Raw genomic sequence first — 14,917 nt, 5'->3', positions numbered from 1 at the left:
GGTGGAAAGAAGGTTGGACCGTGCGAAAAGCAAAAGTTAATCGTGACCCATGCGTCGTTCCATGGCAGCTTGTAATCCAATATGATCAACCGAGCAAACGCACCGAAGCCGCATACGTGCGCGTTCAGGTTTTTTGCAAGGTGCCCGATTGAAGACCACCTGTCGGTGTTGTACATCGCTCGATGACAATTTGCCGTGGATCGGAGAAAGCAACTTGTGTGCAAGCGCAAGACCTACGAGAGTCTATTGTACGCCGTGAGAAGCAATTGAACGCGTACTCTCGATGAAGTGTCAAAAACCCGACGCTCATCTTCGCTCATGGCAAAACGAGTAACAACGCCCTGGCAACGACAACTTTGCACTTTGCGTCTATTCTCCGTCGCTCTCGATTCTCACTAATCAATTGATCGATTAATCTGTCGTTTTCTTTTAAACGTGAGTATTGTATTTGCCACGTGAACGTTTTAATATATCAAATACGATAAGAAATATGCCTGTACCAAGACTCGGATGTTGTTTCGCAAAGACGAAGGCAAACGAAAATTTCGCGTTATTGTACTCGGTAGGATTTTTCAAAGGAAGATAGCGGATCTGGAGAAACTAATGAGAAGCTGCGGAACGATGAAGTAATTCGAATCGTAAACACGTGCAAACGAGTTGTCCCTGATTTATTGCAATATCTACTTACATTGCTCGATCGAGCTGTTTGAAAAGGAAGCAATAACTCCGCTGTTGTGTACAATACGCGAATACCAGATTGAATAAAATGGCAAAATAATAGGCGCCCGAAGGGGAAGTAAAATTAACTGCGGATGCTTTTATGGCAATTTTACGCTTTTATCCAATGTATCGTTATGAAAAAGAAGAGAGAATAAAAATAAAAAGGAGCAAGTGGAATAATTACTGCAAAAAGTTCCTTTATTTTAACGAAGCTCTCGCTGTTCCTCGTTCATCCCGCGATAGAAAAGTTGCATGGTTTTTCCGAGTTTCGCAGAATTTTGTTTGAAGAAAATGAGAGAGAAAGGAGAAGTATGCTTGTTGTTGTTCTCCTCTTTCTCTTCGTGCTTTTACAAATGAAGCTCGTGAAATATAAAGTCACATTCGCAGAAATATAACTGGAGCAAACAACATAACGATACATAGGGCAAATACATGCAAAGGACCGCAGTCACGCGAACCAGATAAGAATACGATCGCGAAGGGTTGTAACAAGATTCGAAGGATCGTGGCGCGATTGAGTAAATCTGCTCGATAGAATCGCACAATGCGCGCAACAAATGTCATAATTAACAACTTTATTTCAAAAACCACGCAATCGATATAATAAAAAAATATATAATTATATAGTAAATTAGTAAGTACAATATTTCAGAGTAAAAAATTTTGTACTCGAAAAGCTTTCATAATGAACGATGGTACAAAATCTTTGTACTCGTGGGTCGTTCTTTTACCGAAATAAATGACTCCTATGTACATTTTATAGCAAATCATCCTCATCGTCCGTATATTCGCATTCCTCTATAATTCTTGTGATCTCTGCGTCGTGTTCCCGAGACTCGCCGTCGGATAAATGTGATTCACCTTCCATAAACTTGGCAAACCTAGAAGCACGTGTGTTTAATTACGTTACATTCGCGAATATATTATCGCGACAGCATCACGATTAATCTTCATAAACGCACACCAGCTTTTAACTAATACATAATATAACAACCTTATCGGATCTTTTAATATTAAAGTCGTTTTCCATGGATTACACTTAGGGCTAGCGCAATATTCTTTTAGCTCGTTCAACGCTTTGTTCGTTTCTCTTATTCCTTCTTCACGATACTGGTCTTCTGTCAATAACTTTCTTCTCTCAGGAAACATGTTCATCCTGATTTCGAACAGGTGTATACATGTAACATACGGTGTTGCTTTTCTAAACGATAATACTAATGCTGTCGTTATTATTACCATCACTATCGCTACTACTATTGTTGCTATTCCTGTTATGGTTACGCGCTACTCTCGATTGCCATTAGCAATTATTCGAGATCGCTATTCATATCAGACTCTAGCTTCGGTAAGTATAATGAAAACGCATTCAAAATATTGATCGAATGTTTATCGAACGAATAAAAGTGATAAAAATGGAATAGATGAGACAGTCTGATTGACTATTGTTTTCTGCGTCCTTTTAATCGAAATAACAAAATGCTACGAAGTAATACAGAACGGTTTATTAACACAAATTAAAAAATTAACAATAAGCAGAATATGAGCGAATATGAGATAATATATAAGAATACGAATATGAGTAATTATAATTGATATCAACCCACAGTGGACAACCTGGGTCGTTTGTGGCTGAGGTGAAATTTCACTTTTGAATGTCTTCGACGGGAAGGGAAAATGCATAAAAGAATAAGAAGTAAATGGGTCTATAGAATCAGCAGGAATTTGATGCGAATCACTTTGTTCCAAAGCAGATTAATATTTTCGAGAGTACGTAATTCTTTCTTTCCTTGCTCTCCTACTATCTGGGAAGCTTTCTTTTTTTCGCCTTGTATGATCACTGTAATACAAATGAAATTCTATATCAGAGCGTAAGTATTAGTATTGCGTAAAGCGGCCGGCATTCAATGCTGCCACAGACACAAAATTATATTCAGAATTCACCGTAGTAGCAGCAGTAACAACAGTTTTTCACAAATATCTCGCAAACAAAGACCGACTGCCACTAACATATATAGGAAAAAGTTGCTCAACGTTATGCCCGCCACCACATATTCAAAAATCATCGAAATCGGTGAGATCGCCCTCTATCAGTACATTTGCCGTAACATTTTGTAATAAATATACCGGCTTTTCCCTGCGTTGTTGTTCCAAAATTCCTCCAAATTCAAGTTTCAAAGTATATTTATACTTCTTAAACCCATCGCAAATGTACATCTAATTTTCTAAAAGATCGCCACAGCGGGTTCAAAGTCTTGCAATAACTTTTTTTTTATATCTGATATTGTAAAAATATCTATCTTTTAATAAATTCCCATTTCTTTTTAAACTTTTTTGCGAATTTCTATTTTTGCTCAGTAATCCTTTAAACGTCCGACTGAAAAAGCTATTACGTACTAAACTAGTGGTTTTGATAAGCATCACGAAATTCTGTTCAGATTTTTTTGAAAGTCAAGAACGGTAAAACGGTAGAACAGTAAAGTTATGGACATAATGACCCAGATTGCCCATGAAAGCCGCAAAAAATATACTTGTCCACGGAGAGTTAACAGGCATTTTTAATTGTAACATTGAAAATATAGATATAAGGGACGAACGATATCATCGAATAACTTACCAGTAAGTGCTGCCTTTTTGAGTTAATATAGTAGAAAACTTATAAAGTAAGAAAATTAAGATACAAAGAAAGGCTGATGCTTCGTGTAAATAACTGCTATTATACATGGTAATCAATCCTATTATCTAAATAAACGAAAAAAAGAACATTAAATGGGAACAAGTGAACTTTGAACTGTTCGTTTTTTCAAACGCATTAGTCTACAAACCTGCAAGAACCACTGTATAATTCTTTTCGTCCTAACATTCGTAATTGGGCCAAACCGATAAGAAATGACGAAACTGATGACAGACGTGATTAAAATGTACCACGCCACCCATTCCCTATACTGCACGATGATTAGTTGGGTATTTTCCCATAACATTTGAAACAGATAAAAACTCATTGTCCAACCAGTGAGGACCGTGATATACATCATCTTACCCTTAAATTGTGTGTAGACATTAATTTTTTAAAATTCGACGTGGCAAACTATACGTGTGAATAAAGCTTGTACAAAAGCTATTTACCTTTAGTAGAAATTTACTAATGAAGTACACTAAAATTATAATGGAGGTGGTGATTCCAAGCATTATACTCATCAAATAATAAAATAGAGTATTTTTACTGAGTTTATAAGCGCTCCAAAATAATACAGCGCCTACCACCATTAATATTAATGCGGAGCTATCGGTACCTGTTTATACAAGAATTTCAGCGCCTTTCATTTATACCACAAAATATTCCTTTGCTTTGGCACACTCACGTGTTTCTATCATGCCCACTGTATATTTGTGCAAATTGGATGGATGCACATATATACCAATACATACATCTTCGAAAGGATTAATTTTGAATTTTTTATCCTTCTTTATGCTAAATATATTAAAATTCCAGGACCTATGATTGTCATCGTGCTTTTGTATTACTTCTTCAGGAGTTTTCCCATTGTAAACATCATAATTTTCTATATTTGTTCTTAAGTATATCTATAACGTATAAAATACAACTAAATGTAATAACATCATCGAGATGTACATACATGTTTTACGTGAATTCCAAACTTATTTCTTACTGTTAAACTTTCCCACATATGTTTCATATATTTTGGTTTGGCACTATGACAGAAAGTTTGTAATCCAGGCTTGTTATTTTCAATAACATCTCCTGGCTTTAAAAAGTGTACTAGAAAGGTCAGATAAAGAAAATCAAACAAATAAAAGCCTAGGTATCTCTTTAGAATTTAGTCTTATCAACAAAATATAAGCAAACTATGAGTAAAATATAATGCTTTCAAAATTAAATATTTTTTATAACGTAAGAACGCCAACAAACGACAATTGTTAACGTTTTCATGAGATGAATAAAACAAAATTGAATTGTTCAGTGAAAAACTGTCGTAAATATACGGATGTTGCTATAACATAAAATATGAACAAAATTAACTTTTTCCCTCAATTTTCATCCGTATCCTTTGTCATCAAAGTCGGTATATTTTATAATACACATTTTATAGGTTACGGTATTATAAGTTAATATGGCTTACTTGATTCCGTGGTTGATGCAGATTCTGTGTACACACAATCAAAAATAAGTAAAAAAATAACTGCACTTAACGGGTTTACTATTCCGTTGCCCATTTTATGATCGAGCAAAAAATAACCAATATTTTAACCTTAATCTATAAGTACTATCTGGTTCTACAGGATAGAACAACACTGAATTTATCAGTAAGTGCCCGTTTGAAATTTCAAAATCGAAATAAGCGACTTTCGATAACACTAATTTAAATATCGATGCTATTCTTTCTAATTTCACTTCGTCAAATTGAAAATCGCGCGAGTCTACCGTATAATTCGAAGATGTCAAAGTATGCCAAATACGAAGAGAATTTAATGTCCGAATTCCAGTACCTTGGACAGATTTTTAATGAGTCAATTCATTTCGGTACAAGGTATATATCGAGTGATATTACGTTTGTGATAAATTGTGAACGTCGTATAAATGGATTTCAAGAAATAGCATATGTTGAAACTAAATACTATATTTATTTACATTGATTTCAGTTGGACAATGTGGAAATCAAATTGGTTCAGCATTTTGGCCTTTGGCGTTACACGAGTACGGTATACAAACAACGAATACTGGGATGAATTTACTTAAGACGCAACGAAGCCACATTAAAAATATGAGCGATTTGTCTGATGCGTTTGATAGTTTCTTTGTTATACCTGAGAATACACGCGATTTATGCTTTAAAAGTATAACTGACTTAAAACGAGCTAAAGTCAGAGCTAGGGTATAATATTTATGTTATGTTATGTTATTGCTGCACAATTACAGAAAAATCAGACGAATGGTTAAAAAGATTTACAACGTGGATTTCTTGGTATGTAGGCAATATTGATAGATATGGAGGATAGTGTCGTAGGAGGGTTAAGGAGAGGACCTGTGCGTGACTTGTTTGACCAGACCTCCGTTGTAACAAATTATCCAGGCTCTGCGAATAATTGGTATTGATCTTTTGCTTTCTTCGATTACCTTGGTATATTCTTGGACAAAACAAATATTACAGATACATTTTGTAGGGCTGTAGGTTATCATACCTATGGTACAGAGTATCATGATAAATTAGAAGATACTATCAGACGTATGGCAGAAAAATGTTCTAGGTTACACGGTTTTCTAATAATGCATTCTCTTGGAGGTGGTACTGGTTCTGGATTAGGAACAGCTGTTCTAAAGCTACTGGCCAATAATTATCCTACTGTAGATAGGTATAAAATATATAAATGTCTCTTTAAGATTATTTTGATTACAACGAAGAATAATATTTGACATCATCATTATCATTATGATTTTTATTATTACTAGCATTATTTTATTAACTTTTTAGTAGTTGTTATTGTTATCATTACAGACTAGTATCTTGCGTATATCCAATTGTTATGCAAGATGTTGTTACAGCTCCATATAATGTATTGTTGTCAACTCGAGAGCTCATAGATTATGCAACTTGTGTATTTCCTATTGAGAACAAATCCCTTTTGGATATATGCAATGCACAATTGAAAATAAGAAGTAACACGGATCAGATAAACTATAATATCTCGTGTAAACCATTTCAAGATATGAACAGCATTGTTGCAAATATGCTTCTTCATTTAACAAGGTAATTAGAATAATTTCATAAATTTTTATTCGTAACAAGTAAATCTTATGAAAATAGCTATGTTTTTTAGCGGATCTAGGTTCCCTGGCAACTTAAATATGGATATGAACGAAATAGCGACGAATCTTGTACCGTACCCAAAATTACATTATATATTTAGCAGCGTTAGTCCATTAGCATTATCAGCGCCGACGATGTGCAGTATGCGAGAAACAAAGTACTTATTAGCTTATGATATGATATTAGCTTATGAGATTATAAAAACGTAATCTATATATGTTCTTTAAGGCTAATAGATGAAATATTTACCAATGCATGGTCACGAAATAATCAATTGATTAAAATAGATCCGCTACAATCAGGTTCCATGATTTTAAGCGCTGCACATATTGCTAGAGGACTCTGCCCTGTGAACGATTTAAAACGAAACATTGAGAGGTAAATATCTCGTGTAATTTGTCTTTTACATGCGCTTGGAAATCATTGTATGCAATATTACATTTGAATTTCCAGATTTCGGAAAAAAGTTACGTTCACAGAGTGGAGCAACGAAGCTATGAAAGTAGGTTTGTGTTCTGTACCTCCAGCTGGGCACTCAACCTCTTTGTTGAGTCTTTTAAACTCTTCCTCGATGATATCCTTATTTAAAAACATAATAGAACAGTTTACCAGACTGTATAGAAGGAAGGTAACGTTAAAACGAGCACGCATACATATACAGGGTGGACCTTCAATATCAGAAATGATTTTGAATTATAAATTGTTGAAATATTAAAAAATTATAGCCAACCGTATAACTTTTGTAAATAAAAGAAAATAATTAAGACGCTACAAAGTTATTGGTCAACCCTGTATATACAAACACGAAACTTATAAAATAAGCTTGTAGAGTCATACCGATTATGTTGCAGGCACATGTGTATCACTACACGCAAGTATGCGGTTTTGAAGAAACGCATTTCATTGATAGTAAAGAGGTAATCTCAAACTTAATTATGCAGTACACAGAAGTGCAAAGCCAAACTCAGAAGAATATTTCTCGGTTACAGATCGTTTAAATTCTTAGATTAGACAATTTTATTTAACTTGATCTATACATTAACAATATGAACAGAAAGCAATAAAAATATATTAACATAGCATATCTATTAGCAACAACGAAATTACGTTTCGTTTATCGTTTTAATTTACAATTTGCGCGAGTTTATATCCATAGATTTAGAGAAATTCGGAATACTTAGTACGTTGTCTGTGTACTACATATGTACGTAGCAAAAGCTTCTGAAAGTCGAAAGTCGTTCAAAAACCAATCATCTTTGGATATACCCATATACACAATATTTACTTATATCGGTCGATGCTTTTACGAAACAACATCTTAACTAGCTGGTATCTGTGGCAAACCAAATTCGTCCACCAGGACGCCGTCCTGGAATGAAAAAATTCTCGTTTGATGCAATTTTTAAATAAAATGTTTTCTAATATTTCCACGAACGATAGAATAAAGAGCACGAACCTTATTTCTGATTGAGCTGGCGCCAGGTTCTTTGTCAGGAGCGCTAGGTGCCTTGATCGCATCGTCTAAGAAACTGGTATCTTCGTCGATGGCTAAATCGTCTCCGAGAGCTTCTAACTCCGCGGCTAGTTCGTCCTCGTCTATATCCGGCATGCCGTAACTGCGACCTAACGCTTCTTGGACTTCATCCGCTTGTTCCAACATATCGGACAAGTCGTCTTGGATATCCTAAGATGTGCATTAACTTATCGTCGTAAGTTAACGAAAAAAAAGAAAGGGGGAAGAGATACAATAAACAGGAAGTTGTTTTGAAAATACCTCGATCTGATCTATATTGATATTTTTAAACTCTTTCTGCATTTGTTTAACTCCTTCTTTCATGGCAACTACAGTTGCCTGAGTATCTTTTAGTGTTTGGGTAGCATAATTTGCCTGTTCCATGTTAAAGGCCTGTTGACGCAAGTTGTCCACCTGTGTTTCATACATCTTACGCTGCTTCAGGATGCGTAATGCCTTAGCCTTAACCGCATTCTTCGCGGGTCCTTCCCTCATTTTAACCATTTGATCTTTGTATTTCTTCAATTCCGCGTCCAATTTTGCTATCTTCTTCTCCGCGGTATCCGCCCTGCTGTCGACCTATTACAACCATAAACGTTAATTACGTGTTATAAACGTACAAATTGTGTAGATAGTAACGTAACCTCTTTAACGATGCAACGAAAACGAATACATACCCCGGCAATACAGTCGGTGAGACTCGGCGGTGGTTCTTTCGCTTTAGGTCGACCAAAAAGTCTGTTCATTTTGGCGAATAAAATAAGGTAAAGGTAAGATACGATTATCTCTTCTTCCTTCTCTCCTCCCCTTTATTTCTCTTTCTGTTTCTCGATCGTTACTCGCCTTCAATCGAAACGTCAAGCTGACTGACTCAGCGCAGTCAGTTGCTCCATCTACTGTCACGTAGCACGTTTATCAATGTACTTTAGTTTTGAGCGGGATTTCGGTATTTCTGCTTTCAAGGTAAAATATAACAAAATTCAAACAAGTTATTGGTAAATTTTTATCCATCTATGGAATCCCCCATCTGTCATCCAATTTTTGGAACAGATATTATAATACGTCGTCGATAGTTTGATAATAACATTATCGCCATTATCAGCGGTCTATTCCGATTGGCTGAATTCTAATCGACGAATAATAAGATCACCGTTTCATCGATAAAGATTACAACTCGTTGGAAGAACGAAACGTTCCCGTTTTATTACGCGGAGTAAAAGAATTTCGAACGAGTCTTGGAACGCGCACTTGTATCGTTCATGGTTAGACGCGCTTAACCTTAAATCAACGAATGAATGTTGCAAATGTACAGTGATATGATATGTTGCAACAGTCGGGTTATTTATCTCTGTCGGTAAGTACACAGGTACCGTTCCGCAACCGAAGGCGGAAAGGTAAGTTGAAGAGAAAGGTAACGGAGAAAGGGGAGGAACCAAGGCGCTCGCGTCGAGCAAGTATTTGAAAATTCAGGTGAATTCACGGGGGAGGCCGGGAAGCCTGGTGTATGGTGCCGTGCGAAGAAAGGGAGGGTAGATGAAAAGGATCGGATGAACAACGACGAGGATGGTTTTCGTTGGCGACCTCGGTAGCGGTGGTGGAGTCGATGGCGACGATAGTAACGGTAGTGGAAGTGGTAGCGGTGAAGGCGGTGGAAGCGGCGGCGGTGGCGGCGGCGGCAGCTCGAAGGCGAACGTGAACGCGCGTGCGTGAGCGACGTCGCCGCGCGACGCAGCAGCGACGTAGCGACGACGACGTCGACGAGGACGAGGACGAGGACGAAGCGGCGGCCGAAGATCGCCGAGCGGACGGCTACGCGGAGAGACTACGGCTGGCATGGTGTGGGCCGCAGCACGGCCACAGTGTTCCAAAAGTCGGCACCACGCACGAATCGTGTTACGCGCGACGCAGAGCCACCAAGCTGCGTCGTCGAATCGCGCTCGGCTGGCCTCCGATCGAGTGCTCCGTCGAGCGCAGCCAGGGAACGCGAGTAACCAACAGCTGGCTGTTGTCCGATTAGAGATCGATCGAATCGACGACGACGACGACGACGACGAGGGCCGGAAAACTCGAGACTCTGTTTGCGTAGAATCGTCAGCTACGAAGACGACGACGACAACGACGACGACGACGACGACGAGGACGACGACGACGACGACGACGTCTTATCGTTGTAGAAGATCGTGACACGTGAACGGACAGAAGCAGTGCCGTGGGCAAACGATAAACCGCGAGTGATCATAGTACTCGAATTGCCAATGAGAAGCAGCGCTAGCTCGAACGAAGACAAGCCGAGACGACGGTGAGTTCGGGCCGCATCGTCGATAGGACGCGCGGAATCACGGTGAAGAAGACGAAAAGAAGAAAGGGTTGGCGAGAAGGAAACAAGTTCGTCCGGTTCGGCGATAGTATTGGAGTTAAACGAGCGCGGAACCGTGGAACCGGGGAATCGTGGAACCGGGGAACCGTGGAACCGGGGAATCGTGGAACCGGGGAACCGTGGAACTAGCGGAGATCTCCCTGGCGCGCGATACGCACAGTGGCCGTACGTCGTGAGTCGTGCGTCGCGAGTCGCTCGACGACTGGGTCGAGCGATCGGTAATCGGCAGAATAGTCGCGATTAACGAGGACGCGAGTGTGTCGAACAGCGATACGCGCGCTGCTTCTCGCGCGGTGAATTTCGACGCTGAACGAAACGAAACGAAACGAAACGAAACGATCGCCTATCCTTATTGCCGAGATTCTGTGTTTAGTGATAAAACGCGTATTCGCAGTGTGCCGCGTACACGATACGCAACGACCTACGACGACCACGACGACCACGACGACCACGACGACCACGACCACGATCCCGGCCTCGTTTCGCGTACTACTACGGTGGAGTGTGTGTGCGTGCCTCTATGGGTGAGCGTGTATGTGTGAAACGCGGCTGAAGGAATCGACAAATAGTCGCACTGCAAGACGGAAGGTCGCGTTGCTTCGCGCGTATACTTGGGAGAATTCCAACTGGATAAATTCGTCGTATATTCGTGAAAAGGGTAAACTATGCTCGCCGGAAGCGGCTGAAAAATACCGGAAAGAGACGTTAGACACCAACGAACGAACAAACGTCGTTTGGACGGTAGCTTCGCGCGAACGACGATGGTCATCTCATCGAGCGGGCGGTCGTTCGATAACTAGCAGAATGCTACGGAGGCAAAGTTGCTGGGAAATTACACGGGCGCGACGCGTCTTTGTCGTAGTTTAGCTCGGTTTCCACGTTATTTGGCGAACTGTCGTGTGCAAAGAAAAAAAAAAAAAAAAAATAAAAAGGGAGAAAAAGAAAGAGCAGGAAGGAAGGAATCGAGGAAAACGGCGAAAATAAGAGAAGCCAAATATCGGTGTAGTTCGCACAGCTTCCGGGCTTCGTGGGTGTTTTTACGCGTACGCCGTGGATCGATAGTTGTCTCGCGAGCTCTGGTCGACGGGTGGTCGACGACGTCCGTGCCGACAGCCAACGACTCGATTTATCTCGAATCACAGGGCGAATTTTCGAAACCGAATCGGCAAACACAGATTCTAAAAGAATCCGTATTGTTCGACAGGGGGATCCAAAAGGAGTTGGTCGGCGAAAGGGACCTCGATACGATCGACAGGATACTCGTGGATCTTGGAACCCTGGCGATTTATGGGGGACTTTAGCGCGACCAGCCTCTTCTCCAATAGCTTGTCCAGCACGACGAAATCTTCGATCGGTAGCAATACCGCGAGTCCCGGTGTAACCGTAACGACCTCAACGATGCAGGACGATCTGTTGATCGAGAAACAAGCCAGTGGCAAAGCAGCGCCGCTATCGCCCAGTACTGGCCTGGAGGCCGTCGCTGGACTGGAAAAGGCGAAAGACGCGGTCGAGGTCGAGAGTATCGCTATCACGCCGACGACGCCCTCCTCCACAGAGAAGGAGATCGCCTGCAGCACCAGCTCGGCGCTTCAGAGTTTCTCCGAAGCGGCCAGAGTGCCGAGCTTGTGGTCATCCGCTCCGGATGACACCGGTCTTCACGCGTTACCGGTCAACGGATCCATCGCAGCGTTTCAGAACTTTCCGACCGGTGGTCCGACCGGGTTGTTCGCCGGTACCGGTCCAACCGTCTCGGCTGGTACGCGTCGCGCTATCACCGCTAGTCACAATTTCCCGCAACAGCACGGTAACGCGACCGCTGCAACTACGAGACACGGACTTCAGGTCTCGTCCGCTCAACAACAGCAACAGCAGCAGCAACAACAACAGCAGCAGCAGCAGCAACAACAGCAGCAACCGCCGCAACAACAACAGCAGCAGCAGCAACAGCAGCATCAACAACAACCTACAGCCACCTCGCATCCGGGAGTTTATCTACCTGGCAAAGGTTACGCGGCTTGGTCCGGTGGCCCGCAAGCGCCTCAACAATGGAGCGCTGGGCCGCAAGCTGCGGCGGTCGCGAGTCCCGGCCTTTCGCCCTGGAATCGCGGCAGATCGGTACCGAATCTTCCTCCCCTGCACTCGTCCCTGCACGCCGCTGCTGCGGTCGCGGCAGCTGCCGGGCTACAGGGCAGGAAACCGAGTCCTACGTTTCCCGGTCATCCGGGACCAGCGGCTCATCCCTCCTGCATCAGCCCCGTGAAATTTCGAAGAAGCACCTCGTATCCCGGTAAAGGCAACATGTATCCGCCTCAACCCGCGCCAACCTTCGAAGTTACCACCGCCGAGGACAGAGATTTGCTACAGCTGCCGCCGTTTCAGCAGGTTAGAATCTTTGCTTTTTCCTTTAGCTTCTCTTCTTTTACTTCCAATTACTTCGAATTATCCGACTTGAGATTAACCCGTAAGACTCGACCTAAGGATACGCCGATCCAACGTCTCTGCCGAGATCGTCGAACGTCTTAAGTTCAACGAAGGAGCGCGATCCTGTCGATTCCGGGGCGAACGGAGTTTTTATTCCGTTATCGATCGTTCGTTCACCACCTACGAGAAAGGTTACTGTAGCGGTATATGGTTCGCTCGAAAAAGTATATACCGATAGCTTTAGCTTCCGCAGTTTCGTTGGTGCACGCATTCGATGCCAGGTTATGCAACTGCTTCGAGACATGCATTTAAATTTAGACGGTACAACGGCTGTTTGAACGGTTTGCTCGCTGTGAACGGCGCGACATCGTTGTTCTTAAACGGAACGTTTCGTTCCTCGAAATTCGAGAAACATTCTGAAACGTGGTTCGATCTACTTCGAAACCAATCTAAACCTTACCTAAATCTATTCCGATTCTCAGAATCGGAGAATTCATTCTTTCTTCGGTTTTCCGATTCGTTTCGTCATTCGTGCTGGCCACACGTAGCTATGATAAAACGCGAAACGTACGAAGGTGTGGGAGGTTAGGATGGCGCGTAATGCGCGAAAGCACTCGTAAAATATCGGCTAACAACCAAACGCATCGTTAACGTAACTTTGAAATCGAGTTTATAGCATTTAAAAAGAAACGGAGAGAAGAACTTTTCCGATGTACTTATTTTGTTATTGATGTCTGACCTAATTCCTTTCCTGCGTGGCAGCTCGAACAGCTCAAACAGTGTCTAGCAGAAGTTTAAGCTCAGCTATTTTAGCCACTTGTCAAAAATAGACCTGCATACTATCCGGGAGAAATGGCGGATTCTGTTATGCGAGCTATTACCCTTCGCGCATCTTCTTCGACGGTTATATTTAAATTATATGCATTACGATACTTATAAATTCTATGCTCGTCTTTTATACGTCACGTACGAACAAACGAAATGGAAAGAAAGAAACGAGAAGAACGGGGGCCATAGCCGAACGAAAAAGTGAAACGTCGAGCGTAAGGATGGCGTGTAAGATTAATTTTGTTTGTTGTTAGGTCGGTCGTTTTGTATAGGAAGGTTCTCCTAATCTGTACCAGGCCTCATAATCCAATTACAACTTATACGAAACCTAGTTAATCGAGGTTCGCGATATTGTTCCAAGCATGTCGGAAAACGCTCTGCAATTGATTCCTTTCTCGAAGAATATGTACAATTATCCGTATATTTACATTCGTCACGATCGATTCGTCCATTCTTCGTGTTGCATTTCGCGACATTGTTCTCGATAAGTACGCGTGACGTGCATTTGTTGTACGTAACGCCGTACGTTCGTGCTGTCTGTTTTACGGCTCTAGATATCGAGCGTATTCTACGTGGAAACTCGCGCTCGATCAGTTTTTAGCGATCGATCGTATCGGTATGCTGATATTTACCGAAAGGTAATAACGTCGTATTTTCATGAAAATATCATCGCTCGGTTTGCCGCGTTTATCAATTGGGCGCGTTCGAACCAACTGTACCTACGCACGATGAAACGGATAGAAGAAGAAATCGATGCCGAAACAAATGTCGTTCGTTAAAGGGCAAAACTAGATGCACACGCGATAATCCGATCATCGGATATAGGAATTTACGTAGGACGTTCGGACGTCCACTTTCCTCCACTGTGATTATCTCTCTTCTGTCGTGACCAGCTAAGTAATTTGCTTCGTAATTCGTGAAACTAGATTACGAATTTTCCAATGACGAAATGTATTGCCAATAGTTCGACTGCTATACATATTATAGAATATAATATTTTATCATAGACGTAACTTTAACTATAGATAGAAGTGTGATTAGATTAGACGCGTCAATATTCGTAAATGTAATTATCGTAATGCAGTAGCGTGTGTAGGTTGCCGTAGTTCAAACGTATATTTCGTCATTAATTTTACCAGTTCTTATATAACATCTGCTCGCTAATTAAAATAACCCTAGCATAAGCTTCGTTTGATTCTCCGATCGTTGTTATTTTTCTCTTCCCGGCTCCGA

The 14,917-nt window shown here is 41.2% G+C and overlaps 4 protein-coding genes across 7 annotated transcripts in view; 2 read left to right on the top strand and 2 right to left on the bottom strand.

Moving 5' to 3' along the window:
• Window positions 1–1,278: 1,278 nt before the first annotated feature.
• Window positions 1,279–5,094, bottom strand: LOC122570235 (nuclear envelope integral membrane protein 1). 2 transcript variants are annotated; one of them, XM_043732306.1, is made up of 8 exons: window positions 4,860–5,094; window positions 4,389–4,498; window positions 4,080–4,302; window positions 3,844–4,010; window positions 3,543–3,758; window positions 3,335–3,459; window positions 1,715–1,876; window positions 1,279–1,601 (listed from the first exon to the last, which is right to left on the bottom strand). In XM_043732306.1, exons 1-8 carry the CDS (start codon window positions 4,951–4,953, stop codon window positions 1,478–1,480), a joined length of 1,221 nt encoding a protein of 406 aa, XP_043588241.1. In that variant the 5' UTR covers window positions 4,954–5,094; the 3' UTR covers window positions 1,279–1,477. The 2 variants fall into 2 exon arrangements, with proteins under 2 accessions (XP_043588241.1, XP_043588242.1); XM_043732307.1 differs by lacking the exons at window positions 1,279–1,601; window positions 1,715–1,876 and adding an exon at window positions 1,930–2,557.
• Window positions 5,095–5,106: 12 nt separating this feature from the next.
• LOC122570237 (tubulin epsilon chain-like) lies at window positions 5,107–7,543 on the top strand. The gene is made up of 9 exons (XM_043732309.1): window positions 5,107–5,267; window positions 5,380–5,612; window positions 5,711–5,826; window positions 5,902–6,090; window positions 6,234–6,485; window positions 6,556–6,702; window positions 6,774–6,923; window positions 6,999–7,173; window positions 7,397–7,543. The coding sequence occupies exons 1-9, from the start codon at window positions 5,243–5,245 to the stop codon at window positions 7,541–7,543; spliced, it is 1,434 nt and encodes a 477-aa protein (XP_043588244.1). The 5' UTR covers window positions 5,107–5,242.
• A 1-nt stretch (window position 7,544) lies between these two features.
• LOC122570236 (charged multivesicular body protein 5) lies at window positions 7,545–8,946 on the bottom strand. Its single transcript, XM_043732308.1, has 4 exons — window positions 8,736–8,946; window positions 8,320–8,637; window positions 8,002–8,229; window positions 7,545–7,914 (listed from the first exon to the last, which is right to left on the bottom strand). Exons 1-4 carry the CDS (start codon window positions 8,802–8,804, stop codon window positions 7,864–7,866), a joined length of 666 nt encoding a protein of 221 aa, XP_043588243.1. The 5' UTR covers window positions 8,805–8,946; the 3' UTR covers window positions 7,545–7,863.
• An 867-nt stretch (window positions 8,947–9,813) lies between these two features.
• LOC122570234 (cytoplasmic polyadenylation element-binding protein 2-like) overlaps window positions 9,814–14,917 on the top strand; it is a 55,995-nt gene continuing 50,891 nt past the window's right edge. The window contains exons 1-2 of one of the 3 annotated variants that reach the window (XM_043732305.1): window positions 9,814–10,357; window positions 11,640–12,817. In XM_043732305.1, the coding sequence (XP_043588240.1) occupies window positions 11,723–12,817 (1,095 nt within the window). In that variant the 5' untranslated portion in view covers window positions 9,814–10,357; window positions 11,640–11,722. Of the gene's footprint in view, window positions 11,094–11,639; window positions 12,818–14,917 lie in introns of all 3 variants that reach the window. The other 2 variants (XM_043732304.1, XM_043732303.1) reach the window with 2 other exon arrangements.

The sequence above is a fragment of the Bombus pyrosoma genome, linkage group LG8 (assembly GCF_014825855.1).
Source record: "Bombus pyrosoma isolate SC7728 linkage group LG8, ASM1482585v1, whole genome shotgun sequence".
Classification (NCBI taxonomy): Eukaryota; Metazoa; Arthropoda; class Insecta; order Hymenoptera; family Apidae; genus Bombus; species Bombus pyrosoma.
This window is presented reverse-complemented; position numbering and strand designations above follow the sequence as displayed.